Source organism: Elephantulus edwardii, unplaced genomic scaffold (assembly GCF_000299155.1).
Source record: "Elephantulus edwardii isolate Elephantulus edwardi_28Jun2011 unplaced genomic scaffold, EleEdw1.0 scaffold00133, whole genome shotgun sequence".
Lineage (NCBI taxonomy): Eukaryota > Metazoa > Chordata > Mammalia > Macroscelidea > Macroscelididae > Elephantulus > Elephantulus edwardii.
This window is the reverse complement of record NW_006399883.1, coordinates 2,589,351-2,603,455: the sequence shown is the minus strand read 5'-3', so window position 1 is coordinate 2,603,455 and position 14,105 is coordinate 2,589,351. Positions and strand designations below refer to the sequence as shown.

The window sequence follows — 14,105 nt, the reverse complement described above, 5'->3', positions numbered from 1 at the left end:
ATCAAAGTGGAAGCACGTAGCATCTGTCCTGGATGGAAATAGTTTGTCTTAAGCAATACAGAACTTTATTATTTTTTTTCTTTGAAAAATATTACCATGTAATGAGAACTTAGAATATAATATGAATAATTTTAAACACCAAGAAATAGATATACACAGTCAAATTTGATAAAAGAAAATTTATTTTCAAACTTTAGACACAATTTATGCTTTATTTCTGAAGACTACTTAAAATAGGGATCTCTGGTGGCCTAGTGGTAAAAAAGCTGCAATCCCAAAGACATGTGGTTTCAATTCACCGGCTGTTCCATAGGAGAAAGATGGGCAATTTCCTTCCATGTAATTTACTGCTCTGAAAACCCACTGGACCCACTCAGCTATGGGTTAGTTCTGACTCACTGGCAGATAATGACCCTCAAAATATTATAATTAAATGTTTACAATGAATTTTCACATATAACTCATTGACATCAGTTATTGGTTATGTTTGAAGATATTAGTAGTTATACATTTCCAAAGGTTTCCTATATTTAACAGAAACTTAGTGTCTTCTAACAATACCATCAAGCTACTAGTGTTATTGAAACCAATTTATAGTTGTCAAATTTTCAATTTGAAAAATTACACAGGAGGAAACTTCCCACTGGTAGATGTGAACTGAGCCACCAGAGTGACCCGGCTTGGGAGTTAGCAGAGCAACTCCCTCCAGACTATGCTGTGAGTTCTCCTTCAGATACATGGAACCACACAGTTATCTATCTTTTTGTGTGACCTATTTCACTCAGCAAAATATTTTCAAAGTTCCTTCATATCTTGATAAGCATCAGAATTTCTCTTTATGTTATTTTATTGTGTAACATTGAGTCATAGTAGACTGATAGCTGACCTATCAGCCAGTTTTCAGAGGCTGTAAATCATAAGGGAGGAAATTGTCCATCTTTTTCCAGCAGAGCAACTAGTAGATTTGAACTAATTTCTTTTGTGTTGGCAGCACAGCTTCTTACCACTGGCCACAAGTTGTAATTTATTTTTTATAAATTAGTAATGCTCTCTTATATACTCCATTTGTATCTGTTAATGAATTCATAAATTTGAAAGTTATTATCCTCAAATATACAAGTAACTTGGAACTAAGATAAGATTGGTTCACAAAAACAAAAATCCTTATTCAAAGATCTTGCAGAAAGTGACAATTTAGAAAATAGTGAGTCCAAGTGAAAAGATAAATCTTTATGGCTTGTATTCAATCTGTGGTTGAGGTAAATGCATGGTAGTACCTGGAATAGCTCATAGACGGAAAGAGGTGAGGTTTGAATCTTATATTTTCAATTGCATCTAAATAGAAATTTTTTTTTAAAACAGCTGCAATAATAAAGGGCTCATGGCTCAATTAAAGAAACTAATAGTAATCATGTACTTTTCCAGGTGCAAAATCAACACTCATAAATAGACTATTTATTAATTTCTATATTCAATTGACAATCTCCCATAAATCCATTTGTTTATTTTTCCAGGACTGTGTCATGCCTTTCAAAGTTTTTCAGCTTTGGGCATCTGTTTCCTGGTTTTTTCCCAACCACTATGGCCACAAACAATGAAACTGGCCCCCAGGAATTTCTGCTGTTGGGCTTTCCAGGGTCCCAAACTCTTCAAATGTGTCTGTTCGTGCTTTTTCTGGTGATGTACATCCTCACAGTGTGTGGTAATGTTGCTATCTTGATGCTGGTGGGTACATCCCATCAGCTCCACACCCCCATGTACTTCTTTCTGAGCAATCTCTCTTTCCTGGAGATTTGGTACACTACAGCTGCAGTCCCCAAAGCCCTGGCCATCCTCCTGGGAAGAAGCCAGACCATATCATTCTCTGGTTGCCTTTTGCAGATGTATCTTGTCTTCTCATTAGGCTGCACAGAATATTTCCTGCTGGCAGCGATGGCTTATGACCGTTATCTCGCCATCTGCTACCCTCTACACTACAGTTCCATCATGAGCAGCCTGCTTTCAACACAGTTGGCTCTGGGCTCCTGGATCTGTGGCTTCCTGGCCATTACGGTGCCAACAGCCCTCATCAGTACCCTCTCCTTCTGTGGTCCACATGCCATTAATCACTTTTTCTGTGACATTGCCCCCTGGATTGCTTTGGCTTGTACTAGCACATACGCAGTGGAGCTTGTGGCATTTGTGATTGCTTTTGTGGTCATTCTAAGTTCTTGCCTCATCACTTTGGTTTCCTACATTTTCATCATTAGTACAATCCTCAGGATCCCCTCAGCCAGCGGCCAGAGCAAGGCCTTCTCTACGTGTTCCTCTCACCTAACTGTGGTGCTTATTTGGTATGGATCCACCATCTTCCTTCATGTCAGAACCTCAATCACAGATGACTTGAATCTGACCAAAGCTGTCACTGTCTTGAACACTGTGGTGACTCCAGTTTTAAACCCCTTCATCTATACTCTTCGTAACAAGGAAGTAAGAGAAACATTAGTAAAGAAATGGAAGAGAAAGTAACTTCTAATTTTACAAATCTCCTGTAAATTATATCTATAAATGTATATGTTGTTGTTGAATGTTGTTGAGTTGGAACAGACCCTTAGATGACCTTCCAGTGGGTTTTCAGAGGCATTTAATTACATGGAAGATTGCCATTCTTCTCCTGCAGAGCAGCTGGTAGCCTCCAACCACATGCCTTCAGGATTGCAGCACAGCTGATAGATAGATAGATAGATAGATAGATAGATAGATAGATAGATAGATAGAAAGATAGATGAGAGAGAGAGAGAGAGAGAGAGAGGTGTATGTATACCATACACACACACAGAGCATGCTAAAGACAAAAAGACATCCAAAATAAATAAATAAATAAATAAAAGAGAAGGCAAATACAACCTTCCATGACACCAAAACTTTTGTCATGGAATTAATTACAGTTTGTGGGTGACCCTATTTGCAGGCAAGGAAAAAAATACCAACAAACCAAATTAAAAAAAAAACCCAAAAAACCTGAGTGTATTTACTCTAATGTCTCCTATAGGATGGAAATGAGAGTTGAGATATAAGTAAATAAATTTGCAGTTAAGATTCATTTGTAACACCAGGAATATATAAGGTATGATAATGGGCTTTTAGGAAGCTCTAGTGGTATAAGCATTAGAGTTCCATTGCTAATCAAAACGTGCCTCTGTGGAGGTTTAACTATGAGTTAATTCTGAAATAGAGAGCCAGCACTGAAATAGAGAATAAGGAATGTTAAATGGACTTTTAAATGGACTCTTAAATGAAATTTTCAATTTATTTTCTCTTTTTAATTTTTTTTCCTTAGTAAATAAGACTGAGAACAATAATTTGTGAAGTACATTGTTGTTCTGGAGAGAGGATGAAAGGCACCCAAGCGTCGAGGACTCTCCTTCATAGGGTCGCTATGAGTCGCCTGCGACTCAACTACACTTAACAACAACAACAACATTGTTGTTATGTTGTATATGGAGCAGACACAACATGGGGAAGGCTGAGTCTGACTTATACTCTCTTCATAAAAGGAAATTGTCTCCATCAATAATGCCCATTGCACCATACAAATAGCTACATAGTCAGGCATGCCACCCCACATCCTCTTACACTTATTCTGATTAATCATTGGGTCTGATATTTATTGCAATATTCACAGACTTTCCCTACAGTTGTTGGGTTTATTTTGGAAATAGGTCAGAGAGAGTGGGAGGCAATAAAACCTGTCTCACAATACAAGTCCAGTTTTAGTCCAGCAGTTCCAATCCATATTAACAAAGCACAATCCCTTAATTAGTCGAAGTCCAGGTTCAGTTCAACAGTATAAATGCAAGAAGCTTCTGGTTTTTTTCAAACATCCAGCAAACTTAACCTCAGGGCATTTAAAAATCAGCTATTCCTTTAATCTTCCAGCAAGCAAAAAAAAAAAAAAAAAAGAAAATTAACTGTAGTCTTTATCTCTAGGGTTTCTTTGGTTACACATTGCCAAGTGTCTTCACAGCACTGCCACAGTCTCTTCACAATTTCTCCACCACTGTCACCAATTTTTATCAGTTTGTGGAAAGAGCTATTTTATATTGACCCTATAGCTGTTGATGATTTGCAAGACCACATGTCCAAGTGTTCACAGTTAGGGTAGCTGGAGATTATGCCCTCAATGGGGGCTAACACGGTAGCTATAAAAAGGCAATTTTCAAAGGTTCTGACACAATGTATGTGGAGTCAAGTCAACTCTGACTCATAGTGACTGTGAACAATAGATCAAAATCTTGTCCCATCCTGTCGCATACTCACAATCTCTACCATATTCAAGCCCATTGTTACACTCACTGTGTCAATCCATCCCTTTGAGTGACTTCCTGTCTTTCAAGTCATCCTATTTTTCAAAGCATAATGTCTTTTTCAAAGGTCTGGCATTTCCTGACAACATGCACAAAATATGTCAAATGAGTTTCACCATCATTGCATTCTTTCAATATAAATGTATTTGTTCTTTTGGTAGTCTGGGAACATTCAATACTCTGGCAGCATCACATCAATATTTCTTTGATATTTCCAATTTATTGTCAAACTTTCAGGTGTATATGAAGAATTTGAAAATAACATCATTTCATAACAGAATGCTCTTGTTATTGTGTGCCATGGAGTCAATTTCTGGTTTATAGCCACCAAAAAGCCAACAGGTTTCTGAATGTCAATAACAACCAGCCAGAGTTATATGACAAAACTTTAGAGGAAAAGAAACTTATTTCTGATAATAGCAGTATTTTTTTTTCCAGAAGGTCCAATAGCTTAGGGAATCAAGGTGTAAGCCTTTGAACCATCAATGCATGAAAGATACATTTATCTTCACTAAATATTTTTCTATGGATCTGACTTAAAAATAGTTGGCTGTGTTTCTGCAAAGTGAGTGTAGCTGGAGGTGAATTAAAGATGCCCTATGCTGCATGGCTTGTACTGCACGAGGGTACTTTCTCATAACAGAAAAACCTGTGAGATGAATTGCGGCTATTTCCTAATCTCTATTTGTATTATTTGAAATACTTTTCCCTCCAGTTGAAAATGGAATGACAAAGGGATATAAAGAGAAACATAGGGGGAAAATTGATTGTGTGGGTGCATTTTCATGAAATATATCTGTGTTAAAAATCTATCCTTTGTGGTACCATAATGAATTCAGATTATACTTGATAGGTTTACTTATTTATCCATTATATTATGAGTTTCAAATTAACAAGAAGTACAGACTTTCAAAAGTTATATTTTGAATAGTTCTGTTGTTGTTGTGATTATTGTTGTGTACCTTCAAGTCACCTGTTACTGAAAGGGACCGACCCTATGTGCAAAATCATTAAACCCTGCCAGTATCACTGTCTCCAACACACTTATTCCCATTATCCCAATTACTGTATTCGTCCACTTTATTCAAGGTCTTCCTCTTCTACACTGTCCTTCCACTCTTTCAAGCATGATTTACTTCTCCAAGGAGTGATCCTTCATGGCAACATGCACAGAGTATGTGAGATGAAGCTTCAAAATCCTTGCCTCCATAAGAAACTTGGTTACACCCTCTCCAGGACAGATAGACCTGTTTGTTCTCTTGGCAGGTATGTTCAAGACGCTTCTCCAGCACCATAACCAAAAGGCATTAATTCTTCTTCTATAATCCTTAGTCATTGTCCAGTTCTCTGATACATAGCAAGTAATTGAGAAGACCCCAGCATGGATCGGGAGTACCTTAGTCTCTACATTGACATCATTGTTCTTCAGAACTCTGACTGCAGAGGTCCCTGACAGCAGATTTTCCTAATGTGATTCATATTTTGATTTACTGACGACTGGTGCCAAGAGTGCTGATTATGGAACAAAGCAAGCTGAAATTGTGAACAATCTCAATGCCTTCTTCATTTATCATGGTGCTGACAATTGGTTTAGTTGTGAGAATCATTGTTTCTTAATGTTGAATTTCAAAAGACAAATCACTTTCCTAGAAAATAAATAACATTAATATTTTCATAGGTATGCCTCTAAAGTCAGGACCTAAAAAATCACTGTCCCTCTCAATAAGTTTATCTTCAACCTATTTTTCCCGTATCTGCTAAATCATCTCACTATAATGAAGCAAGGTGATAACAGTTTTTAATTTTTAAATTGAATAAGTTTGTTTGGCATTAGTTTTATTCTGATTTTAATTATATTTAATGTTAATTGAAGTAAATTATTTAAGAATTCACATTATAAATTTATTACCAAAGTCTTTTCTTTCTATATTAACACTCATTGTAATCTAGTCTGAATCTATTCATAGCTGTACCTCCAGAGGATTTTTGAATACTGTAAATAGTGCAGAGGAAAATTGCCCTTCTTTCTCCTGAAGAGTTGCTGGTGAATTCCAGAGAGATTGTTCAAAACCAAACTGCTTTTGGGTTAGCAATGCAACTCCCTACAAACCAGGGCACTGGAGCTTCTTTGATTCTGTGTTAATAATTACTGCTCTGGTGGCCTAATGGCAAGAAACTGCACTGCAGTCCCAAAGACAAGTGGTTCAAGGCCATAGCCACTCCTCAGGAGAAAAATGGGCAATCGCTTCACATGTGACTAATTGCCTCTGAAGACCAATCAGAGGGTTAGCTATGGCTTGCTTATGACTCACAGTACACAACAAAAAACAACAACAATTGTAATCTAGGGAGTTCTGGTCTCCCGTTGCTATTGCTATGTGCCATCAAGTTGCCTGTGACCCATAGTAACTCTTTGAGCAGCTCTGAAGCCTGCCCTGTCCTGAGCTAGTCTCACTGATTCTGACACACCTACCTTCATTGCCTCGGTTACTCTATCAATCCATCTCATCTAGCGTCTAGAGGCAAGAAATTGTGCTGAAAACCCAAAGGCAAGAGGAAGTGAATCTACCAGCTGTTCCATGGAAGAATAGTTGCCTCCCAATCTATTCACAGGCTCTGAAAATTCACTGGATGTTCAGCAATGAGTCAGTTTCAACTTGATGGCACATTTATTGTTGTTGTTAGACGTCATCGAGTCAAGTATGACTCATAGTAACCTTATGAACAACAGACCCGAAACCTGTCCTATCTTGTGCCCTTCTCATTTTCTCTGACACACTTGAGCCCATTCCTATAATCACTGAATCACTCCATCTTGTTGAAGGTCTACCTATCTTTTGCTGACCCTCCATCTTTCCAAGCATGAAGTCTCTTTCCAAGGAATAGCATCTCCTAACACTATGTCCAGAGTGGAAGAGATGAAACTCCACCAACTTTGCTTCCAAGGAGCAATCTAGCTGCACTTTTCCCAAGACATCTGTTTCTCTTCTTCAACACTGTAACTCCAAGGTATCAATTCTTCTTTATCTTCTTTATTCAGCTGTACAGTTCTCTGATGTACAGTAATTGAAAAGACCCTGCCCTGAATCAGAAAAACATTGATCTTCAAGCTGACCTCTTTAACAGCAGACTTGCCCTATGTACTATTTCTCATAATTTTCTGAGTGCTGGTATCTAGCATATTTATGATTGATCAAAAGAAGATTAAATTATTGACAACTTCAATCCTCTATCTGTCTATCATGATGCTGCCTATTGGTCAGATGATAAGAACTTTTATTTCCTTGATGTTGACAGTAATCCATATAGAAGACTGCAGTCCTTGATATAAAAAAAATCTTTATATGGATATATAAAGTATACATTTCAACTGGTATCAATAGTCCTTAAGAAAACTTTAAAAAATTTCAAAAGGAAAAATGACCACTTTTAATTATCTTATTGTTAAAGCTATCGAGTAAAAATTAACCCAAAGCTCAACACCCAGCTTATTTTTTGAGACTGTAAATTAAATTACAAGAGAGAAGATTTTACATCTTTTTTCCATAAAGCTGATGACCTTGAACCACATGACTTTGGGCTGGCAGCACAATTCTTGCCACAAGACTAGTAGAACTCCCTTTACAGTGATAGGGAAATTAGAACTCATTTTCTATGCATTTGAAACATTTCTATATTTCAAAACTGTTCCGCATATAGATTGAAAAGATTTGGAGATAGTACACAACCCTGGCATACACCCTTTCAGATTTTGAACCATGCAGTTTCTTTGTGATGTTCTGACAACTGCCTCCTGGTCCAAGGTTTTCACATAAGCATAATCAAGTGTTCTGAGATTCTCATTCTTCTTAGAATTAACCACAGTTTATTGTGATCCACACGGTCAAATACCTTTACATAGTCAATGAAACACAGATAAATATTCCTCTCATACTCTCTGCTTACAGCCATGATCCCTCTAACATTAGCAATAATATCCCTAGTACCACAGACTCTTCTAAACCCAGCCTGCATACCTGACACTTCTCTGTTATATATTGTTCTAGTTTGGGGTTTTTTTTATTTGTGTAATTTTCAGCAGAATCTTGCTTGCATGTGAAATTAGTGAGATTGCTCAATAACTTCTTCACTCTGTTGGGTCATCTTTCTTTAGAATAGGGAAAAATATGGATCTCTTCCAGTTGGTCAGATTTCTTGGAACAACTTGGTAAGCACATCCAGGGCAGCATCTGTTTGTTGAAATATGTCAATTGATGTGCAGTCAATTCCTCGAGCCTTGTTTTCTGTCAATTGTTTCAGAGCAGCTTGTACTTCTTCTTTCATCATCACAAGATCTTGATCATATGTTGTTTCATTGAATTCTTTTGTGTCAGTCAATTCCTTTTGGTACAGTGACTCTGTACACTCTTCCTTTCTTCTTTTAATGTTTCCTGAATCATTTAATATTTTGCCTATAGCATCCTTCAGTATTGCAACTTGAGGCTTGAATTTATTCTTTGGTTCCTTTAGCTTGAGAAATGCTGAGGGAGTTCGGTCCCTTTAATTTTCTGACTCTAGCTCTTTGCATATTTCATTGTAATACTTTACTTTGTCTTTCCACACTTCCCTTTGAAATCTTCTGTTCATTTTCCTAATTTTGTAATTTCTTCCCTTTGCTTTGGCTTCTTGGCACTCTAGTGCAGTATTCAGAGTCTCGTCTGACATCCATCCTGGTCTTTTCTTCCTCTTCTGTGTCTATATGTAGAACATATCATCCAGAGGGCTGGTGTTTATGAGGAGGCATGTGGCATCAGGATTGGAGGAAGACTCATAATCAATCTACATTATACAGATGAAATAACCTTGTTTTCCTCCTGAAACAGAGGAGGACCTAAAGTGCTTACTATAGAAAGTCAAGGACTACAGCCTTCAATATGGATTAAAGCTCAATATCAAGAAAACAAAGATTCTCACCACTGGGTCTGTTGGCAGCAACATGATAGTGAGATTGAGATTGTTAACAGCTTCGGTTTGCTTGGCTCCACAATCAACATTTTTGGTACTAATAGCCAGGAAATCAAAAGATTAATTGAACTGGGAAAGTCTGCTGTTTGTAACCTTCCCACAGTGTTAAAGAGTAACTATGTCAGTATGGAAGCTAAGATGCTCCTGATCCAGGTCACGATCTTCACACTTATTTGCTATGACTCAAAAAGCTAGATAATGACTATGGATGATAGAAAAATAATTGAAACCTTTGAGCTAGGTCCTGGAGAAGAGTAGTGAATAGACCTACCATGGACTTCTAGTAAAACAAACAGGTTCATCCTAGAGAGGGTGAAACCAGGTTGTTCTTTGTTGTTGTCTGCCTTCGAGTTGAGCATGACTCATAGAGACTCTATGAACAAAAGGTCTTGAATAATTTCTATAACTATAGACATTTATCAAAGTTCATAGAGTTTCCAGAGGCATTTTGTTTAGGAAGTGGATATCACTCCTGCCTCCAGAAGCTGCCTTTTGGAGGTGAGGATTCCGAAGCTTCGTCTGACATACTTTATGCATGTTGCAAGATGGAACCAGTCCTTGGAGAGGGACATCATAATTGGGAAGGTGGAAGTACGGTGCAGGAGAGGAAGACCCTCAAAGAGATGAATTAACAGTGACTGGGGTAGTGCACTTAGGTGTGCCAAAAACAATAAGGTTGGCACAGCTTTTGTACATAGCTTTGGTATGAATCTCAAGTAGCTCAGCTCCACATAAAAACAACAAGAGGCAACATTTCCAAACACATGTAAGTGCTGTCAAGGTTTTATTCCTTTTTCATCATCTCTAATCTTGAATTTAAATAACTACCTTCTGTGCATTATAAAATACTTTTAATGGTCAAGACACTGTTATAATAGATAGGATCATGAGAGACACACATTGAAATATCAACATTTTCAATTCATAACAAGTCTTTCAACAATGCACCTTGGTGTTGCTATTTAGTGTTTACTTTATGCCAAAACTTTATACCATATTGTTGTAATGTTTGTGACAAATTTAGCAATAGTAATTGCAATAATGACTTAATAAAAAATGCTGCTGTTGTTGTTGTTGTTGTTGTGTACCATAGAGTCATAGCTAACCCTCCAGAGGGTTTTTAGAGACAGTTAATCGCACAGAGATTTGTTTTGTGTGTTTTTTTTTATTACCAACATATATATAAAGCTTTCAAAACAAAATATACCAGTAATGTATAAATATACAGCAGAAATAGATCATAAATGCAATGTTATGTAGAACATGGAAAAGAAATGTTTTGTGACTTTTGGAAGACTTTATAATTCTTTTTCTTATGAAATGTTGCTGTGTTATTAGGTGCTGTGGAGTCGACTTTGACTCATATTGACCCTACGTACTGTAGAACAAAGCCTTACTTTATTCTGTCAAAATCTCCAATATTATCACAATCTTCATGGTGTTTCCTAACAGTGTAATGGTTACTATATCAGTTTACCTAATGTCATGTCTTTTTCTCTTTCAATTTCTTTCCATTATTCCAAGCAGAGTATACTTTCCTAGTGACTGGCCCCTTCTAACAACTTACCCCAACTAAACTATGTGTGACACAGTGTCACCCTTCAAGTCCCCAAGGAACACTCCAGTTGTACTTCTTCTGAGAAATATTATTTTTAATTAAATTATAATTTAACTCAGCTCTTCTGGCAGAGTGGAGGGGCGGTGAAGGAGAGGAAGACCTTCAATGAGATGGATCGATTCTGTGACTGGAACAGTGGGAATAAGTACGTTTGAGATGGATAGGTTGGCACAGGATAGAAGAGCATTTAGAGCTCTTGTACACAGGGTCGCTATGAGTCGCAAGTGACTCGATGGCACATAACAATAAATACAATACTCAAACAGAACACCAATAATCAGTGCAGAACTATTAAGAATAGACATTAAATATGAACAGCATATTATACATTGGAATACAATTTAGGAATAAAGATCAATAAAGTTTTTACACATGCTATGTCATGAAGGAACCTTGCAAACATCAGGATAAAGGAAATAAATCAGCACAAAGGAAGAAAAAAATTTTAATGTTTCATAATATAAAAATATACAGAGACAAGTAGAATGGATTTCAGAAATCAAGAGATAGTGCCTGTCTAGCCTTATGAATGTAATCAAAGTTATTAAAACGTGCATGTAAAAATAACAAGAAATTGAAAAAATTTATGTTATATATATTTTACCACTTTTTTTTAAAATCAGCGAGATGAGGAGGTCACAGAAAAGAAGAATAAGCAGTAATTAAATGAAATATCGAGAGCATTTGAATTATGAGCCAAGAAAAAGAATGTTTTAATAAGAGGTCATAAAAAAGGATGATCAATGAAATCTCAGTAATTAAAATGGTCTAATATCCACAGGTGTGCCCTTCTTTGAAATAAAATGATGAGTACACTTATATGGTAAGTTTTAAATGCAAATCTGGATTATCATGGAAATATCAAACTATAATAAGCAAAAAATCCATATACAATTTGATATGATTGTGAGTTTATTATAGAAAATTGCATTTGTTCCATTTTTCACATAATTCTATTCAATTTCAAGTATAATTCAACTGAAAATTTATTTTTTTATTTATTAACTGGAAACAAATTATCACTTCGTAGTGTATGTGTAGTAATTTTAACCCTCCTTCCTATTCTAGAGGACTGCATGAATCTCTGCAATCTTATCTTTGACCCTAGTTTTTAAAGTCATTTTCTATCACTTCCATTGTTTGGTTTCTATTGAAATAAGAAGGACCCTCAAGCAGTCATAATAGTTTTTATAAACACATATTTTTATTTTATAAAATTCCCCTCTGCCTCTAGAATTCTCCATGACTCTCATTATTCAGTTATCCTCCTCTTATGAAGTATTATGCCAGGTTAGTTTGAGTCTTCACAAAGAAATTATGATCTGCTAAGTTAAAACAATTCCACACCACTCTTTAGTAACTGGTGCAGCATTGTTTTAATTGTTCCTCTGAGGTCCATTTTAACATAATTGTGGGAAACTTGGTCCAGAATTCTATTCCCTGAGGCCTGTTATACTTGTATCAAGGAATAGACTTTTGCTTGATCTTAAATATCAAGAAACCAATACTTAAACAAGTATGAAACAGATTTTTAACAGCAGTCTGACTGACAGTTATCATCTTAACTTTCAGTTTTTGTTAGTGATTAACACTGACCATCATTTTGAGGCTGATAGTAACCAACAGAAAACTATAGTGAGTATTTGTAGTAATAATGTCTAATTCTAATTCTAATTTTAACAGTAACCTGAGTAGGACTATGTGTGAACATGTATAATCTTTTTAAGTATTTATTTTTGGGTTTGGAATTTTTTTTTTATTGTTTGTGTTTGGGGTTTTTTTCCCTATGTTTTTATTTTAAAGAATAGAAAGAGAAAACAACAGATTAATGCAATTGAATTTTTAAAAAAGATTCGTTCTTTAAATAGCTTCCTTTTCTAGTAATTATTCATATATAAACTGGATCCATAATCTTTCTTTTGGCTGCATCAGGTAAATACTTGAAATTTGAAACACTCAGTTAATCAATATTGAGGACACTACAGATATCACTCCTTATAAAATTTTACGATCTTGAACTTAAGCAATAATATTTCCATCACAATATTTCTCATTATGCACATAGGGGTAAAATTACAAGTTTTATTTCTAAATGTATATAACATTTTAAAAATTAACCACATGCTTATTAAGCATTATTAATATTAATCATTGGCTCCTTACTCTCCAAGACACCCTGGTGAGGTAACCGGTTAATTGTTGAAATTCTGAAAAAACTTGTAAAATAAAAACCCACCAAGTTGCTTTTTAAGCAAAAGATTTGCTTACTTGCTTCCACAAAGTCAGTGGAAAATTAAGCCAATAAAATGCTATAAGTAGTTGTACTGTGTTACTTGGGCTTAGGGTGAGTAAAAATTGTTCCATAACACCAAACAATGAAAGTAACAGTGATTCTCCATTAATTTATGTGACTCAATGAAGTTAAGCATGTGCACACTACTTTTAGAGAACAAGATTTTACATCTTTATTAATCCTAACGGTAGTGTTAGAATTTATTATGTGGATCATTTGCTCATTACATGACCATCAACCCAACACTTAATCCACTAATGTTATAGGGATCTAGAAGTTGGAAAAAAACCTATCTCTACAAATAGTTGGATTTCAATTCACTGAAAATAGTAAAAATTATTTATTTGACTTTACATTTATATTGTTTCCAGCAGTGCCAAAATTATTTATACTGAAAATTGAAATTTATAATAGAAGCAAATAACAGTGTTAAAAAATTCTGATAGTAATAATATGTGTGGAAACTTATTTTAGCACAAGAAAAATGAGAAGTCCAAAACTATGTTTAAAAAATGATCTCTATACAAAATTTAAGCCTAAAGTGCTTTGTGACTTATAAGTGACTAGGATATCCAGGAACAAATATTGATATATTCAGATTGACATGTGTTAGACAGACCAATCATGCAAGTTGTTTAGGATCGGAACCGTTTTAGAGGATATTGAACTTTCATTTATAAGTCTGAGACAGTGTCAGACTAGAGAGATTGATGTTTCGGCTTCAGCAACATCACAGTAACAGTTAAAGACATGTTCTAGTATGGAATACTGAATATAAGTTCTAATGCCTTGTTTTTTTCCTGTGCTTTACTTGCCAGATGTCATATTCTTTGACTCCTTTCTT

At 35.7% G+C, this 14,105-nt stretch overlaps 1 protein-coding gene across 1 annotated transcript; it reads left to right on the top strand.

The window, feature by feature from the left end:
- The first annotated feature begins 1,581 nt into the window (after nt 1-1,581).
- Nucleotides 1,582-11,630, top strand: LOC102868967 (olfactory receptor 6F1-like). The gene is made up of 5 exons (XM_006894006.1): nt 1,582-2,504; nt 7,797-7,803; nt 8,393-8,413; nt 8,876-8,902; nt 11,592-11,630. Exons 1-5 carry the CDS (start codon nt 1,582-1,584, stop codon nt 11,628-11,630), a joined length of 1,017 nt encoding a protein of 338 aa, XP_006894068.1.
- The last annotated feature ends 2,475 nt before the right edge of the window (nt 11,631-14,105 follow it).